Source organism: Eleutherodactylus coqui, chromosome 6, assembly GCF_035609145.1.
Source record: "Eleutherodactylus coqui strain aEleCoq1 chromosome 6, aEleCoq1.hap1, whole genome shotgun sequence".
NCBI classification, from domain to species: Eukaryota; Metazoa; Chordata; class Amphibia; order Anura; family Eleutherodactylidae; genus Eleutherodactylus; species Eleutherodactylus coqui.
The window spans coordinates 183343219-183361748 of record NC_089842.1 but is presented as its reverse complement, the minus strand read 5'-3'; the positions used below and the strand labels follow the sequence as shown (position 1 = coordinate 183361748).

The window sequence follows — 18530 nt, the reverse complement described above, 5'->3', positions numbered from 1 at the left end:
CAACCTGCCACTGAGATCCAACCCCCCTCTGAGGACACAGGCACTACGGTCTCCTGGCCTGCATCCACACCCTCACCTCCGCTGTCCTCGGCCCCATCCAGCAATGTCTCTCTGTGCAGCGTCCAGACGTCGCTAGCGCCACTGTTTGAGCGCAAGTACGCCGCCGCGCACCCGCACGCTCAAGCGTTAAACGTGCACATTGCCAAATTGATCAGCCTGGAGATGCTGCCGTATAGGCTTGTGGAAACGGAGGCTTTCAAAAGCATGATGGCGGCGGCGGCCCCGCGCTACTCGGTTCCCAGTCGCCACTACTTTTCCCGATGTGCCGTCCCAGGCCTGCACGACCACGTCTCCCGCAACATTGTACGCGCCCTCACCAACGCGGTTACTGCCAAGGTCCACTTAACAACCGACACGTGGACAAGCACAGGCGGGCAGGGCCACTATATCTCCCTGATGGCACATTGGGTGAATTTAGTGGAGGCTGGGACAGAGTCAGAGCCTGGGACCGCTCACGTCCTACCCACCCCCCGAATTGCGTGCCCCAGCTCGGTGGTGGTATCTGCGGCGGTGTATGCTTCCTCCACTAAACCACCCTCCTCCTCCTCCTCCTCCTACTCAACCTCTGTCTCGCAATCAAGATGTGTCAGCAGCAGCACGTCGCCAGCAGTCGGTGTCACGCGGCGTGGCAGCACAGCGGTGGGCAAGCGTCAGCAGGCCGTGCTGAAACTACTCAGCTTAGGAGAGAAGAGTCAGACGGCCCACGAACTGCTGCAGGGTCTGACAGAGCAGACCGACCGCTGGCTTGCGCCGCTGAGCCTCCAACCGGGCATGGTCGTGTGTGACAACGGCCGTAACCTGGTGGCGGCTCTGCAGCTCGGCAGCCTCACGCACGTGCCATGCCTGGCCCATGTCTTTAATTTGGTGGTTCAGCGCTTTCTGAAAAGCTACCCACAGTTGTCATACCTGCTCGGAAAGGTGCGCCAGCTCTGCGCACATTTCCGCAAATCCCACACGCACGCTGCCACCCTGCGGACACTGCAACATCGGTTTCATCTGCCACTGCACCGATTGCTGTGCGACGTGCCCACACAGTGGAACTCTACGCTCCACATGTTGGCCAGGCTCTATGAGCAGCGTAGAGCTATTGTGGAATACCAACTCCAACATGGGCAGCGTAGTGGGAGTCAGCCTCCTCAATTATTTACAGAAGAGTGGGCCCGGTTGGCAGACATCTGCCAGGTCCTTGGAAACTTTGAGGAGTCTACCCAGATGGTGAGCGGGGATGCTGCAATCATTAGCGTCACCATTCCTCTGCTATGCCTGTTGAGAAGTTCCCTGCAAAGCATAAAGGCAGACGCTTTGGAATCGGAAACAGAGGCGGGGGAAGACAGTATGTCGCTGGATAGTCAGAGCAACCTCATGTCTATATCTCAGCGCGTTGAGGAGGAGGGGGAGGAGCATGAGGAGGAGGGGGAAGAGACAGCTTGGCCCACTGCTGAGGGGACAGATGCCGCTTGCCTGTCATCCTTTCAGCGTCTATGGCCAGAGGAGGAGGAGGGGGAGGAGCATGAGGAGGAGGGGGAAGAGACAGCTTGGCCCACTGCTGAGGGTACAGATGCAGCTTGCCTGTCATCCTTTCAGCGTGTATGGCCAGAGGAGGAGGAGGAGGAGGAGGAGGAGGAGGATCCTGAAAGTGATCTTCCGAGTGAGGACAGCCATGTGTTGCGTACAGGTACCCTAGCACACATGGCTGACTTCATGTTAGGATGCCTTTCTCGTGACCCTCGCGTTACACGCATTCTGGCCACTACGGATTACTGGGTGTACACACTGCTCGACCCACGGTATAAGGAGAGCCTTTCCACTCTCATTCCCGAAGAGGAAAGGGGTTCGAGAATGATGCTATACCACAGGGCGCTGGTGGACAAACTGATGGTAAACTTCCCATCCGACAGCGCTAGTGGCCGAAGGCGCATTTCCGCGGCCCAGGTAGCAGGGGAGGCGCAGAGATCAGGCAGCATGTACAGCGCAGGCAGGGGAACACTCTCTAAGGCCTTTGACAGCTTTATGGCTCCCCAGCAAGACTGTGTCACCGGTCCCCAGTCAAGGCTGAGTTGGCGGGAGCACTGTCAAAGGATGGTGAGGGAGTATGTAGCCGATCGCACAACCATCCTCGGTGACGCCTCTGCCCCGTACAACTACTGGGTGTCGAAGCTGGACACGTGGCCTGAACTCGCGCTGTATGCCCTGGAGGTGCTTGCTTGTCCTGCGGCTAGCGTCTTGTCAGAGAGTGTGTTTAGTGTGGCTGAGGGAATCATCACAGATAAGCGTACCCACCTGTCAACCGACAGTGCCGACAGGCTTACACTCATCAAGATGAACAAAGCCTGGATTTCCCCAGACTTCTCTTCTCCACCAGCGGACAGCAGCGGTACCTAAGCAATACGTAGGCTGCACCCGCGGATGGAAGCATCGTTCTCTATCACCATCCAAAACGGGGACCTTTTTGCTTCATCTATCTGTGTATAATATTCCTCCGCCTGCTCCTCCTCCTGAAACCTCACATAATCACGCCGAACGGGCAATTTTTCTTAGGGCCACAAGGCTCAGTCATATAATTTTTCTAAACAATTTTTATACGTTTCAATGCTCATTAAAGTGTTGAAACTTTCACCTCAACCAATTTTTATTTTTACTGGGCTGCCTCCAGGCCTACTTACCAATTAAGCCACATTAACCAAAGCGATTAATGGGTTTCACCTGCCCTCTTGGTTGGGCATGGGCAATTAGTACTGTTGGTACACCAATTTTTGGGGGCCCTCGCCTACAGTGTAATCCAATTAATTTTTTGCCCACCTGCATTACAGCTGACGTAACATCAGCTGTGTTGGGCACTGCAATGGGATATATTTATGTACCGCCGGTGGGTTCCAGGGAGCCACCCATGCTGTGGGTCCACAGGGAGTTGTAAATGCATCTGTCCACTTCTAAAGAACCCCGGTCTGACTGGGGCATGCAGTGTGGGCCGAAGCCCACCTGCATTAAACATGACATTATTACCTCAGCTGTGATGGGCAATGCAATGGGATACATTTATGTACAGCCGGTGGGTTCCAGGGAGCCACCCATGCTGTGGGTGCACACGGAATTCCCATTGCGGAGTTGTACCTGCCTGTGACTATTTATAAAAAACCGCGGTCTGACTGGGGCATGCAGACACCTTGACAGAATGAATAGTGTGTGGCACATAGGTTCCCCATTGCTATGCCCACGTGTGCAGCTCCAGATGGAGGTGGCACAGGATTGGATTTCTCATTGCTTATGTACAGCATTGTGGACTATCGCCCCGCCCCTTTTAAAGAGGGTCGCTGCCTAGCCATGCCAACCCTCTGCAGTGTGTGCCTGCGGTTCCTCCTCATGGCAGACGCACTTATAAATAGACATGAGTGTGGCGTGGCATGAGGGCAGCTGAAGGCTGGGCAGGGACAGTTTGGTGTGCGCTGTGGACACTGGGTCGTGGGGGAAGTGGTTGGTCAGCATGTAACCCAGGAGAAGTGGCAGCGGAGTGTCATGCAGGCAGTGATTGTGCTTTGTTGGAGGTAGTGTGGTGCTTAGCAAAGTTATGCATTGCTAATGAGGGCTTTTCAGAAGTAAAAGTTGTTGGGAGGGGGGGGGGCTCACTCTTGCCGCTATTGTGGCTTAATAGTGGGACCTGTGAACTTGAGATGCAGCCCAACATGTAGCCCCTCGCCTGCCCTATCCGTTGCTGTGCCGTTCCCATCACTTTCTTGAATTGCCCAGATTTTCACAAACGAAAACCTTAGCGAGCATCGGCGATATACAAAAATGCTCGGGTCACCCATTGACTTCAATGGGGTTCGTTATTCGAAACGAACCCTCGAGCATCGCGAAAAGTTCGTCTCAAGTAACGAGCACCCGAGCATTTTAGTGCTCGCTCATCTCTAATGTTTAACATAAAAACGGATGTAAACAATAGGCCCTTTTCTGATGACGTTTGCTTGAAGCTTTGTTGGCCTGTCACTGACATGACATGAGTAACATTATATGTTATATCAGCGAACACCTTACCAAGTATCTCTAGAAGGCAGCTTATGGTGAAGCATAGTGTGTAGCTGCAGTGCCCTCTAGAGGCTGCTTTCTAGTTGTACGCTTGTCTTTGCAATTTTTTCTGATACTTTTTTCAGTTTTGAGTTAAATCCGCAACAAACTCTACATGTTACGTGTGGACTTTGCCATGAATTTTGTTGTACATTTCATGTTATGCACTCAAAAGGGTGAACTCCATGGAGAAAATCTGCAGCGGAGCTGACATGCCCGCAGTTCAATGCAGATAGCTGAAACCTCCATCCATATATATTGCAAATTGTTGCAGATCTTCGAAATCAAATCCACACAAGGTTCATCTGAAGAGCTCATTCACGTGAGCGTATTTTCGACCCGCATTACATGCATATTTTTTACCCATGTAATACGGTATTGATTCTTATTGGGACATTCAGATGTGCGTATTTTACGTGCCTAAAAAATAAAATTGCAGCCTGGCCTTTGCTACATATCACGGACCAAATATAGAATTGCGTAAAAACGAAGCAAATACGCCATTGCAGGCATATTCACTGCGTTTTTATGCATGATGACAGGAGACAGTGGGTAAACAAAATGATGACATCAATTAGGCCTTCTGGAGGGTTGGGTTTTTTTTTGCGCATGTGAATACGGATACAAAAGATGTGCCGAAAACCTGCATACCTGCCAAAAATGCATTTACACACACAGTAAAAAGGCTGCATATTTGTCAGACCATAATTGCATATATCTGTGAATAAGCCATTAGGCCTCAAGCAAAGGGCTAATTCACAAGAAGACATTTGCGCTGCGTATTATATGCGCAAAATCTGCATGCGCAATATGCAGTGAATAGAACCCATAGATTTCAAAGCATTTGCTCACGTGTGTTAAATGCATGCGCATTTCAAGGTTTATTAACACAATTGTATTTACCAGGTATTTTTTTGCGTTAAAAAACTTGCCTAAATCGCGACCGCGTGAAGCAGTGGATTTCAATGGCTTCATTCAGGCAAACGTTTTTTTCGCACATAAGATTCACACACGTGAAAAAAATAGAACATTATTTTCAGCCGTACTTTTTACACAGCGTGTCAATGTGAACCAGCTGGGGTGTACGCCACCTACAGGCTCATGGGCCTAATTGTACCTCAATTTGCCTCCATTTTATGCAGTTTTTCAAAATAGTACAAGAATTGACAGAAAAAATTTTTCCATTTGCCTCCTGGTGAAAATGTGAGATGCTCCATCGGATAATGTATTACAGAGCTAGCCTTCCCTAGGAAGTATTGCTCCATACATATGGCAGCTGAGGAAGCATTGGTTGGTGACACATGGTATGTCTCCATAATACAGAGCCACTGCAGGACTTTGTGTGCTGTTATAGTGCTCCCTTATAGCGTCAGTGCCATGTTCATGAGGCCCAATGCTGATCAAAGTAACATACACTGCCTCACAAAGAAAATGCTGCGTCATGAAGATTGTGTCGCAGCATTATGCAATTTTCAGGGTATGTTCAGACAAGTTATGGAAATTGCTGCAGTTTTGGTGAATCATGTGATCTAGAAGTGTGATAAAAGGGGACAACCAATCTGTGAAGCTAATCTTGGCAGAAACTGCCATGTCGTTTTTTGTGCCTGGATAAAGATTAAGGTTGTGAAGGTGCCACGAGGAGCCGTGTCATCAGACAAACTTACTAATGGTTCCATCATAGGGTCATGTACAGCCAGATTGGTCTTTGCTTTGCAATGAAGCAAAAACTCAACAGGATGCCACAGCCGTGGGTTGAATTTGGAGACAGTGCTCAGCAAGATGAAAAGTGCATCATCATAGTGGGACTGGAGCACTAAGACAAATGTCACAACACACAAATTGGTGCATCTGGCTTCATGCAGTAGACAATCCCCACTGATGACGTTCTGCTGACAGATTTAGCTGCTCCAATAACGACGATGGGTTTCTAAGAGATTAGAAAAGTCAGATTTGTGGTCAAGTTATCTGTTGCGAAGACTGTCCCTCTCGCCGCACCATCATCGTGAATGCTTACAGTGGTGTCGCTGCAGAGACCTGACGTGACAAATGGGCCACTGCGGTGCTCAGTGAGGACTCTAGATTCTCTCCAACAATGATCGGGAGGTGGCGTGGAAATTGGATTCATACCTCTACCATTTTCGAGCACCACACAGCACATCAACATTGAGTCATGGTTTGGGGTGCCATCAACAGCCAATCACTTTGAATATGGATCAGAAGCACATTGATGGCCGGCTGCTTTGCTGATGAGGTGCTGCAGCCCATCACACAACTATATCTTCAAGGCATACCAAATGCCATTTTCCAGTAGGATAATGCAGCAATCATTATAAGGCATACTTTGCAAGGTCTCCAAGTAATCTTTGGCCAGCACGATCCCCAGATCTTTTTCCAAACAAGAATTGTTGGGACACGACTGGACGTAAAGTGAATGCTCTCCCACAGCCTCGTAATGAAGCCAAAGTGTGGACTATGCTCAGTACTGCACGGTCACCACTACCCCAAGGCAGTATCTCAGCACTCATTAAATTGATGCCACATTACCTTAAAGGGTTTTTTTCCCTCCACTTAATTTAAAAAGTTTGGGGCCCCATGTGCCCAAAATTATATAAAATCACTATACTCACCGTCAAAACAGCATTTAAATTGCCTGCAGCAGTCACATGGGTAAAGTAAACAGCAGACCACAGCAGCGGTAAGCGGCAATGGGAGAGCAGCGTAGCAGCGGGAGGCGAGTACTGGATAATTTTTTTTTAATCTACTGTATACATACCCCCACTGCCACCAATATTTTATATTAGTTGTAAATCCCCTTCAACGACTATATCACGCAACATGATAGCCCTATAGTCATCCTTTTTATTGGGCCACAGTAGATGTGTAATTGGCTGAAATTAAGATCAATTGTTGATTGTCTCATTTCAAGCTTTTCTGCTTGCTGTGGCATTCTCTCTCTGAGGGTACATTCACATAGGCGAGTGCGATATTGGGCCAATATCACGCTTGCGAATATGCCATTTTCAGCGTGCAATGGTGAAACTTTTTGCTTAACATTCGCACCGCCGCTCATGAAAAAACATCAACTGCTTCACATTGTCTTCAATGGGAAAAAAAATGTCCAATTGAAAACAATGACCGATGCGTTCCAAGGGAAAATGGCAAAAATGATTTTTTTTTTCTCACAGCCAGAAGTTTCCCTTAAAATCACCAATCACTTGTAATAATAGCGTAGGGTCGTCTTTAAGGTGACTCATCACACGGGAAACAAATTATCGCATGCACATCTCACAGCCATGCAAGTGCCTTTTAAGGTCCCACTGAAAACAATGGGCGAGATAAAAGATAGTGAAAGTCGCAGCAGGTTCTATTTTTTAAAAAACAATGGTAAAAAAAAATAAATCGTAAAATGTGAACCCAGTATAAATGTAATAATATATCATCTATACATAGTTGACAATGTTGAAAAAAAGACAAAGGTCAATCAAGTCTAATACAATATTTTTGGTCACCACACCTCCCCTCAAAAAAATTGAATAAAAGGTGATCAAGAAGTCATATTCATTCTATAACGGTACCAATAAAAACTATAGCTGAACCTGCAAAAAACAAGCCTCGCACAGTTACATTGTCACAAAAATAAAAAATTAGGGGGTCAGAAAATGGCATCACAAAGTTTTTAAATGTACTTTATTTTGTAAAAGTAGTAAAATACAACAAAGCATCAAAGGATAGGGGATAACTTGCTGAGACCCTCACATGTGTCTCCCTCTCCCACCCGCAGTGACGTCACAATAAATAAAGTGCTTTTACTGTTGGCGCTTCATTCATTTCAATGGTGCTGACGGAAATACCCAAGCCCTTACTGTTCGGCTATCTCCGGCAGTCCCACTAAAAAAATTAATGGAACAGCAGCACACTTGCTTGACGGCCACTCCATTCAAACTCCCCCTCACTGCGAAGTGGGCTGTAGTGATCCCATGGGGAGGAGGAGAGGGGGACACAAGACGCCTGTTCTCTGGATCAATAGGGATCTCAGCGGTGAGACCCCAACCAAACAGCAAGTTATCGTCTATCTTGTGGCTACAGAATAACTTGTAATTCTGGTACAACATCTTTAAGTTACTCAATATATTATATGGTACATTCAATGATGGCATCAAGCAAAATACAACTTTTCCTGCAAAAAAACAAGGCCTCAAACTATGTGGATGGGAAAATAAAACGCTATGGTCCTTGTAAGGCAGGGATGAAAAAAAAGAGAGAGGGCATTAAAAAGCATCTTTCCTTATGCCAGGCCTATTAAACTAAGCACTTTGGGATGTCCTCCTAATAGTTCCGAATGGATACAATTACACCCACTAAAAAGCGCTCCCAAAGGAGAGTAAAGATGGATTTCTAAGTTGCGGAACGCAGCACAGGATTATTTCCAGATCTGCTGACGTGCAGATAACTCCCTCCCCTTGTGCTATGGTAATCAATACTAAGGACCATATTTATGTGTGCCCTGTCCGTTATATGTAATTGTGTCACAGTATCACGGAGCAGTTTTTCAAATATTTAATGCATTGAGAACAAAAACACAAGATGCAGTAAAGAAATCTAAAAGTGCTGATAAACTCTCTCTAGAAGAGCGGAGCCATTTGTCGCGGGTCATCAGGCAGCACACTAACAGAGTCTTCTGCTCTCCCACACAGCATGCAGAGCATCGTGTACTCCTGAAAGCAAAAAGAAAAAGGGTTGGTACGGTGTTGGCCAGTAGAGCAATATGTGATTGTTCTCAGTAAGAGAAACCAAGTAATCTTGTAGATATGATAGCTTTTAATGGCTAACAAAAATACATGATGTTACAGTAAGCTTTCCAACATACTTAGGGCTCTTCCTCAGGCTTAATAAATAATCCTGAAGAACTATATTATACTAATATATCAATCAATCTATCCATTTAGTGGTGTCCGACTCTCAGTGACTTTATAGGCGAACATTCTCCATGCTTCCCTGCTGAGCACTGTTGTGCTTGATACACACATTGGTATCCATCTTGATGGTGTCAAGCCTGCCTGTTCTCTGTCGGCCCTTTCTTCTGGTTCCACCGGTCATTCCCAACATTATTGGCTTATCTAGCGAGTTTGCACGCATCACGTGGCCAAAGTAAGTCTGTCCCAGTCTAGTGACCTTAGCTTTTAGCAATGTCCCTGGTTTTATGTGATCCAACACTTCTCTGTTTGTTACCCCGGCTATCCATAGTATTCCTAATAGTTTCCACCAGCACCACATCGATTCTCCTTCTGTCGGCCTTTCTTAGTGTTCCACTCTCGGACCCATACATCATCATAGGACAGACGTTGGCTTTAACTAGTCTGCTTTTGGTAGTTAGAGTGATATTTTTGCTCTTCCAGATCTTATCATGCCAACCATTGCAGAGCGGCCCAATGCGATCCCACGTTTGATCTCTGGGATGAATTCGTCATCGCGGTCAATTTTTGATCCAAGGAAGATGAATTCCAGGACTGATTCAATTTCTTTGCTGTTAATTTTCAGCTTTCCATTTTCGTGACCATAGTTGTCTTGATGTTAGGTACAGCCCCATTTTCTCCCACTTTCTTCCTTAAGTTTCAAAATCATGTTTATCAGCTTCTCCTCTCTTTCAGCCAGCCGAGCCGTATCATTCATACATCTCAGGCTGTTGATGGTCCTTCCTCTAATCTTCACTCCAATGTTGGGCAAGCCCAGGTCTAATTTCCTCATAACCAGGTCTTGGCTTGCTGGCTTCTCACTCAGCGCTTCACCTCCTATGGGAAGCATTATGCAGGGAGCGTTTATACGGGGCAAAAAGACAGCTTAAACAACCGCGAGCGGCAAGTGATTTTTTCGCATTTACACTGAACAATTATCCGTCGTTTGAATAGAATTTTGAGTGATAATCGTTAAGTGTAAATAGGCCTTTAGTGAGCTAACACCGTTAACTATTTTAAAATTTCAAGGAATGCCACAGTCTTTAGAGGAAGACAGATATAAATGGTAGAAACCATTTAACAGACATACAGATGCCACTAGCTGAGCGCTTTCTCGCAGCGTATGCTTCATACCTGGTATTCATCCACCACACTGAAGGTATACTCATGCTTTGCAATCACATGGTGACAGTTTTTGCACATATCTGCAAAACAAAAATATTATGAACAGTTATTTTCCAGTGATGTCCGTCTTGTTCGTGTCATGGCGGTTTATGTTCCATTCCCAAATATCAATATGGTGAAAACAAAACGGGAAGGTTTAGTAAGCTTAAGGGTCATTCTCACAGACCGATGATCAGGTGGTCGGCCGCATTTTCGGACACTTGTTCCAACGTAAAGCTGCTCAGGAACTGAATGACAGATGATAAAACGCTGATCGTTAATCGCATCTTTTATCATTCGGCAGTGGAATATCACCTTGTGTCTACAGGTTATGTACCTCTGACAATAATGTAAAATAGTTCATATGAACGATCGGCCAAATGATCATTCGTACAAACAACTGCATGAAAATTGCAGCATGTCAACGTAAAACCAATAAGAACTAATCAACTTGCTAAACTCATGATCAGCACTCCTTACAAGCGATAATGTGCCCGTATTCTGGCTCAACTGGCACTAAAATAACATATCGCTTATGCTGCACAGCACATTCATTACTTTTAGAAACTCTTATCACTTCACTTGCTTATTTAAAAAGTGGCGTAATTTAGTGAGCACGCCACGTGGCTTAAAATATGTCAATAGGCGCAAAATATTGGTGTAAACTAAGCCAACCAATAAATGGTATAAAAAAGGCCAACATGTCTAAATATGCACCAAAGTTGTGATCCAGCATGTCATAAATTCAGTGCCAATTCCAACTATCTAAGTAAATGAGGTGTGCACACTACCACTTTGTTTATTACAATGGGAACATTCACTGGATGGGTGACAACTGATAGATCAGTGGAGGTCCAACCGCTGGGACCACCACTGATCCTGAGAATGGGGGACCCAAGTCCCTCCCTACTTCACAGTCTCCTATTTCTGTAGTGTAGTGGGGAATAGAGCCGCAGGTCACACAAGCGCAGCAGCGGCTCCATTCCTCTCAATGGCGCAGACACATAGCCGAGCGTTGTGTGGCGAGCAATTCCATTCCTCACTAGAGTAATGGGAAACTGTGACTTGAACTGTTAAACAGGGTGGGTATTAGTTCCACATTCTAAGGATTAATGTGGATCACCCCACCGATCTATCAGTTTCCACCCATTCAGCAGATGAGTGAAAACTACAAAAAGTATCCCACTACCGGAATACCCCTTTATCCCATAATCCCTTGTAATAAACCCCCTGAATGTTTTCTCCTTCTTGTACGTCCCAGGAATCTGACGTTGGCAATATCCACAGATTAATCACTTTACCTAAAACATGCTGCTGCTCATAATACAGTGCAGACAACATATGTGATGTGCTCAGGAACCATAAAGCACTTACGGTCATACGTAATAATCTCTTCTCCATCCTCTTCATCTGCTGTTTTATTGGCGATGAGCATAAAGTCTCGTGTATTGCACTTTGCACAACTTACATAATTCAACAGAAAGGATCCGGTCTCCAAGCACGTGCTACCCTAAAAGTAAGCATACAGATATCAGAGCTGCATGTAGAGTATACAGTCCCACGTTATAGTGCACACGGGATTTCATCATGTGCCGTTATACCAATCCTGGAATTTCTCATTGGTCCGACACACAAAATAAATATCTGCAGTGCTACATATTGTTAATTCTGTGACTGTAACTTGCTTGATTGGTCCAAAAAAATGTCATTTCTTCCGACTCCATTATATACACTTCAGACCCTTCCAATTGTACATGTTTTTTTAAGGGCTCTTTCACACAGGCTTGGTTTTAGTGCAGTATAGCCGCAACAAACCAAAAAAAATCGCGGCTAAACTGCACTAAAAATTGCATGAACGGGCAATTTTTCATGTGCAGAAGACCTGGGATTCATGCGCATGAAAAGCGCACATTCACTGTAGCAGCGTGTTGCTTAAAGAAAATCACACAGCTGTTCCAGGAGGAGAGAGAGATGAAGTTTGGGATTTCCCCATAGCAGGGAGAGTGTGAGGGCGTGGCTATGGGGATCCCAAGGGATATCCTCATAGTGCAGAGAGAGAGACAGAGCGGGGCTATGGGGTTCCCCGAGGGATATACCGTATTTTTCGCTCTATAAGACGCACTTTTTCCGCCTCCAAAGCGGGGGGGAAAAGTTCCTGCGTCTTATAAAGCGAATGTGCCGAAAATTCGCCAAAAAAAATCATTACTCACCTCTCCCGGTGTTCTGCGGCGCTGCTACAGGCTGTCGCTCCCTCCTGGTCCCCGGCGCAGCATTGCTTTCTGGACGCGGGGCTTGAAATCCCGGCCTCCAGAAAGCTAATACTGTGTTGGCTAACACACGCCGTCAGCCAATCACAGCCATTCAATGACATCATTGAATGGCTGTGATTGGCTAACACACGTCCGCCTTCAGCCAATCACAGCCATTCAATGATGTCATTGAATGGCTGTGATTGGCTGACGGTGTGTTAGCCAATCACAGTAGTTGCTCTGCCGTAGATTAGGAGGAAGCGACAGCCTGCAGCGCTGAATGCCGCTGCTGCCGCCCGCCCGCCGCCCACCGCCGAATGCCGCCGCTGCCGCCCGCCCGCCGCCCACCGCCGAATGCCGCCGCTGCCGCCCGCCCGCCGCCCACCGCCGAACGCCGCCACCCGCCGGGGGAGGGTGAGTAATTTTTTTTTTCACCCATTTTCCGGCTCTAATCGGGGGTGCGTCTTATAGACGAAAAATACGGTATCCCTATAGTGCAGAGAGAGAGAGACAGAGCGGGGCTATGGGGATCCCCGAGGGATATATCTCCATATTGCAGAGAGAGAGACAGAGCGGGGCTATGGGGATCCCCGAGGGATATATCCCCATAGTGCAGAGAGAGACAGAGCAGGGCTATGGGGATCCCCGAGGGATATATCCCCATAGTGCAGAGAGAGACAGAGCAGGGCTATAGGGATCCCCGAGGGATATATCCCTATAATGCAGAGAGAGAAACAGAGCATGGCTATGGGGATCCCTGAGGGATTCATCCCCATAGTGCAGAGAGAGACAGAGCAGGGCTATGGGGATTCCTGAGGGATATTCCCATAGTGCAGAGAGAGGGGGCAAGGCTAGAGAACTTCTCTCAGGAATTCCTGCATAGCAAGAAGAGGAGGCATGGCTAGAGGAGGGATCCCTCAAGCCCCACCCTCCCTCTCGGGGAAGCCCTCTAACCTCCACCTCTCTCTCCCTGCTATGGGGAAATCCCTTGGGGAACCTGCTGCTGGGGAGAGAGGTGGAGGGAGTCCTCTGCTGCCCTCTGTGGGGGGTTGCTATTACTACTGAGGCCACTGTGGGGGGGGGGGGGTCGCTATTACTACTGAGGCCGCTCGGCACGTGGCAGCATATCTCAAACTGACTTAGGCCGCCTGCACGGGCGGAAATCCCGCGGCGGGATTTCCGCCACTGAAAGTTTGCATAGGAGTGCATTACAATACGCACTCCTATGCAGACAGCCGCGGTTTGGCCGCGCGAAATCTCGCGCGGCAAACAAACCGCGACTTGTCCTATTTTTGTGCGGGCCTCGCACTCACCCGGTCGCCGGCTCCGGTCTGCGCATCGCCGGCTGCGCTGCAGCCGGCACATGAAAGAGCCGGGGCCGCCAGGCGCGGGAGAGTACGCGCTCGTTCCTGCAGGCTCTCGGGTCGGGTCCCGCGGCGAGAATTCTCGCTGCCGGATCCGACCCGCTCGTCTGCAGGCGGCCTTAGGGTAGGTTTACACGTGGTAGAAATGCTACAGAATGTCCATAGCAGAAATTTCATCTACAAATTCCGCAGCATTTCTTCATCCAATAGACAGTCAAAATCCACATAATGGGTGCAGATCTTGACTGTAAATCAGCCATGTATTTGCAGCTGATTTCATACTACTCGGCACTCGGCAGGCTTCCCCTCAACTGCTCTGTAGGCTTCCCGCTGTCAGTGCCCCCCCCCCCCCCCGGCTTCCGGTTCCCAGCAGCCTTGTCAGCTGCTGCTCGTCAGGTGAGGCCACTACAGGCCTCCCAGAAGACAGGGAGCGCTGACAGTAGGAAGCCTACGTAGGAGGTGAGGAGGAGCGCCGTATAGTATGACATCAGCTGCGGGTACACAACTGATTTCCAGTCAAAATCTGCACCAATGGTCCTCCAGTGCTTCAGCTAGGAAACAAACACAGGGCATTCCTCCCTGTCTATTTTGAAATAGCCCTGTCCCTTTTTATAAGGACGGGAGGTAAACTCATATGTGATGAGCCCCGCCCCTGACGTGTTGGCACTTTGCCATAAATAAGTGGGTTTTGGATGGCAGTTTGGGCACTCTGTCTAAAGAGGTTCGCCATCACTGCCCTAAGGTCGCTCTCACACGGGCCTCTTTTCCAGTGTTTAACGTTGTGTTTTCAGCGTTGCGCTAAACGCTGTCAATCGCTACCCGTGATTTCAATGGGGCTTCTCAGAAGGGCGCTGAGACGCAGCGTTTTTAATGCTGCATTTTTCAGTTGCTGTCTGTTCTATTTTCACGCGTTTCTGAGTTTTAAAATGCTATGCGTTGCCCATGGAAATGAATGGGGTGCGTTTTCAGCGCTGCTGAAATGCGGTAGTTTGTGGTTACCGTGTTTTGACTGTGTTTTTCAGTCCTGGTATTATCAGCTTGCTTAGCTGCGTTTATAGCGGTGCTGAAAACACAGTAAACGCTGTCAAAACCGCATGTCAGCGCAGCTGAAAACACAGTAAACGCTGCGGTAAGTAAAGCTGTGTTTTTACAAGCGCATGTATGAGAGCGGGCTAAGGCGAGCGCAATATCAGTCCATGAAACTCGGCCCAATATCGAGCTTGCCAACATGCGATTTTGCAGTGGATGCCAGGCATTTTGTATGAAAACCGCCTCAGATTACTTCGGGGCAGTAACGACCCTCTGCCGCGGCTTTCCCATTGTTTACAAAGGTAAACCTCGCATCGCACTCGTGTACACCCAGCCCGTGGTGCGATGCTGCCGTCAGCCCCATTGAGAACAATGGGCGATGCGAGGGCACGCCCAAGGTCAGCACATGCCACAATTTTTCCCCGCATCACGGGGCAATGGAGAAAAAAGAGAATAAAAAGAAAAAAAAAAAAATAAAAATTGCTGGTATGACCCCTTTGAAAATGTGTGCGTCTCACAACACACAAATCTCACGAGAGAATCTTGGCGTGTGAATCCAGCCTTATGCTTTAGGGCTCATTCACACAGGCATACGCAGCATATTCACGGACCAAAACTCTTGTGTATTTACTGCTTGTTTTAAGGTTTTTGTGTTTTTTTTGCTCATATAACTATGTGCTGATCGCTGTGTATTTACACAAAAAATAAGCGACTTTTTAATGTGATTTTATGCGCAAATCTGCAGTGAATACACGTGCCATGCTTATCCACTGCATATTTGCGCAGTTCCACTCACTTTAATGGCTTGTTTTGGCTTGTAATACGGTTCAAAGTAAGGCATGTTACGTTTTTTTGCACACACATGAAAATTGCATATGCGAATAAATGCGGATCCGTGGTAATGCAGTGCTGCATATTACATGTGTAAGGACTACCGGCGTAATACAAAGTGTATTTACGGCTGAGTGAATCAGCCATTATTCAGACGAGTGGATTTTCTGTTTGTGATCTATTTCACGGACAGTGCGCGCACCCATTACATCACACGGGGGGTCTCACACAGACGGACGATGTGGGAACCGTTGCTGCCCGTCCTATTTTGGCCCGTATTCACAGCCGAGCGCAGGGCATGTAATCCGCGCTGCCCAATGCCAGTTGTGGCTGAGATTCTCGGACACAACTGGCCCCACAGCCAATCTGGAATCCACATTGCGGGTGGGGTGGGGAGTCATATATCGCTTAACGCAGACCAGTGTGGAATCCACAACAGACGGCGGGCGCACGGAGTGCTCCCATTCGCAAGGGATAAATTTGCGCATGGATCAGCGGCAAAATATGCGACCTGTGAGTTTTGCAGCCATATGAGTACTGCAGTTTTAGAAGCACTATCCATTAGGAAGAGTTGTGAGGGGGTTCTACCCAACTTTCCCAGCCCCCTGCATGGCACATATGCTTAGCTGTAGAAGCATTTATAGAGACATCTACTATCTGACATCCAGGAGCCTGGGACAGCTGGGGGACACATGGAGGTCTGATAGTCCTGCTCATCCAGCTTTTCCATACAGTAGGAAGCAAATAGACTGCAGCTCAGCGTCATTACTTCCCCTAACACCCCCCATATATCACAGCTGCAGTCACCACCCCGGTGTGCCCGCCTCACCCGGTCCGGGTACTCCTGCTGAACGCAGCCCCCACACATAGCGATGCCGGATGCGTTCTCCACAACGTAGGCTCCGTAAATCAGCCGGACGGGAATAGCCCTACGTAGGAAGCGTACAGCGTGACGAACGGGAATAGCCCTACGCAGGAAGCGTACAGAAGGCAGGCAGTTCCGGGATTGCATATATCGCGAGAAGCGAGAGAAAAGAGACAGCTGCGTTCTTACACATCACCACCAGAGGGCGCTCTGCCTTGCAGCATTTCCACAAAATTGTAGTCTGAGGTCGGGGCTGATGTCAAATAACCTGGGTTCACACGGGACGGATTTGCTGCGGATTGTCCGCACGGAAATTCCACCCGCGGCTCATAATCCCGGGATTAGCCAGCAATATGGACGAGATTTTGCAAAACTCTCGTCCACACGCTGCGGCCAATCCATTGCGGCCAAACCATGCGAAAATGCGACACGTAAATTAACCCCTTAATGACGTGGCCCTTTTTTTTATCCATTAACTTCACTTGTTTTCTGCGGAACGAGTTGTATTTTTCAATGGTGCTATTTAAAGTACCATATAATGTACTGAAAAACTTTTACAAAATTCTAAGTGGAGTAAAATGAAAAAAAACAAACGACATTCCGCCATCTTTTAGTGCGTCTTGTTTCTACGGCGCACAAACTGCAACAAAAATGACATAATTTTATTCTATGGGTCAGTACGATTACTACGATGCCAAACTTGTGACTTGTGTAGGTTTTTTACTAAACTACTCTTTTTTTTTCAAAGACATTTAATTTTTTAAAATTATTTTCTGCGCACAATGGCTTTTTTATTTTTTCATCGACGTAGTTGAGCAAGGGCTCATTTTTTGCGGGATGTCCTGTAGTTTCCGTTAGTACCAATTTGGAATACATACGACTTTTTGATCGCTTTTTATTGCATTTTTTCTGGGAGACAGGGTGACTGAAAAAGTGCATTTCTGGCGTTCTTAATTTTTTTTTCAGACAACGTTCACCGTGCGGGGTAAATAATGTGCTTCTTTGATAGATTGGACTTTTACAGACGCAGTGATACCAGATATGTATTTTTCTTTTATGATTTAGTTTTGTTTTTACAATTAATAAAACTTTATTAATATTATTTTTCCTTTTTTTTAAGCCCCTCTGGGGACCACAACTAGCGATGCTTTGATCGCTCCTGCAGTAAGACGCAATGCTATAGCCACGGGCATGGCTTGATAGGCAGTCTCCTAAGGCAGCCGTGGGGCCTTTCTGAAGGCCCCCGGCTATCATGACACCTGCACTGCTCCCCCAATCTCACCGTGGGGAAGCCTATCGGGATTTAAATGCCGCTGTCAGAATTGACAGTGGCACTTAAAGAGTTAATAGCCGCGATCAGCCACGCGGCAAATTGCAGCTATTGCCCACGGGTGTCAGCTGATGCCTGCGCTGTATGAAGAGAGGTCAGCCTGCGACCTCTCTTCATACGTACCCGACCCTCCAGGACATAAATGTGGGAAGGGGTTAAAGACGCAGCATGTCAATTCTTTTTTTTTCCGCAGTGGCCTCTCTCCTCTCTATGGGGAGAGATGACCGCAGCGGAAATGCAGGTGGCTGAGCCGCTCCAAAACCCACAGCTGCAGTTTTCAAGTGGAATTCTCGCAGATTGGTGGAACCAAAAATCTGCTGGAAATCCGTTCCCTGTGAACCCAGCCTTAGGACTAATGCACACCGGCAGATTTTTGCTGTGGAATACGGAGCAATAAGCCTCCATAGCATGCTATGGAAAAATGATTCTTCATGTACATGAGCGGAAACCAATTGTGGTTTGCGCTTGCAGATGATAAATTGCAGCATGCTTCATTTTACTGCGATTCCCGCACGGACGACTTCCATTGAAGGCCCAATGTCCACAGGAATATCTGATTTGTGGAATCTGCGCGGGTGACCTGCGCAGAGATCCACAAATCAAGCCGCCCATAGGGAAGCATGG

The 18530-nt window shown here is 47.6% G+C and overlaps 1 protein-coding gene across 1 annotated transcript; it reads right to left on the bottom strand.

The window, feature by feature from the left end:
• Positions 1-7792: 7792 nt before the first annotated feature.
• On the bottom strand, positions 7793-16698 carry CHURC1 (churchill domain containing 1). Its single transcript, XM_066608417.1, has 4 exons — positions 16541-16698; positions 11613-11748; positions 10209-10279; positions 7793-8837 (listed from the first exon to the last, which is right to left on the bottom strand). Exons 1-4 carry the CDS (start codon positions 16577-16579, stop codon positions 8745-8747), a joined length of 339 nt encoding a protein of 112 aa, XP_066464514.1. The 5' UTR covers positions 16580-16698; the 3' UTR covers positions 7793-8744.
• Between the last annotated feature and the right edge of the window lie 1832 nt (positions 16699-18530).

Excerpts from the sequence above, each read along its gene's own strand:
- CHURC1 (XM_066608417.1), bottom strand. The coding sequence starts at position 16,579 with ATGTGTGGGGGCTGCGTTCAGCAGGAGTACCCGGACCGG. Across the intron at positions 11,749-16,540 it reads AGCAGGAGTACCCGGACCGG|GGTAGCACGTGCTTGGAGAC; the intron begins GTGAGGCGGGCA and ends GCTTACTTTTAG. Across the intron at positions 8,838-10,208 it reads GTGTGGTGGATGAATACCAG|GAGTACACGATGCTCTGCAT; the intron begins GTATGAAGCATA and ends TTTTGCTTTCAG.